Source organism: Apis dorsata, unplaced genomic scaffold, assembly GCF_000469605.1.
Source record: "Apis dorsata unplaced genomic scaffold, Apis dorsata 1.3 scaffold_665, whole genome shotgun sequence".
Classification (NCBI taxonomy): Eukaryota; Metazoa; Arthropoda; class Insecta; order Hymenoptera; family Apidae; genus Apis; species Apis dorsata.
Window position 1 is genome coordinate 26585 of NW_006263851.1, and position 362 is coordinate 26946.

A 362-nucleotide genomic window follows, 5' to 3' on the forward strand; every position below is an offset into this window, starting at 1 on the left:
TTTCCTACGATTCTGCTCGAGCGCTTCTTGCTTCCTCGTCAAACCGGTGACCGCGCCTGAGAACGAGACAATTCGTTTCCATTACTTTTTTTTTTTTCTTACATAAGAATACCCTATTCTTATTATTCAAAAAAAATTATATTTTCTTTTCTTTCATTCTCAAAGGGAAGAATTGGATATTTTTATTCCTTTATGGGAGAAGGTGGGGCTTTGCAATGCGGATGCATTCGTTGCAAGGAATGAATTTGAATAAAAAAATACAAAGAGAGAGAGAGAAGGAATAAGAAGCGGTGAATGGCGGCGCGAGAGAGAGAGAGAGAGAGAGAGAGGGTCGACCGGTCGGGTATTTTCAAGGCGGCGCG

At 41.4% G+C, this 362-nt stretch overlaps 1 protein-coding gene across 1 annotated transcript in view; it reads right to left on the minus strand.

The window, feature by feature from the left end:
* Positions 1-362, minus strand: part of LOC102678816 (protein obstructor-E) — a 2777-nt gene that overhangs the window by 1148 nt on the left and 1267 nt on the right. The window contains 1 exon segment of the mRNA XM_031513541.1: positions 1-56. This exon segment is cut by the window's left edge and continues 36 nt beyond it. Coding sequence (XP_031369401.1) covers positions 1-56 — 56 coding nt within the window.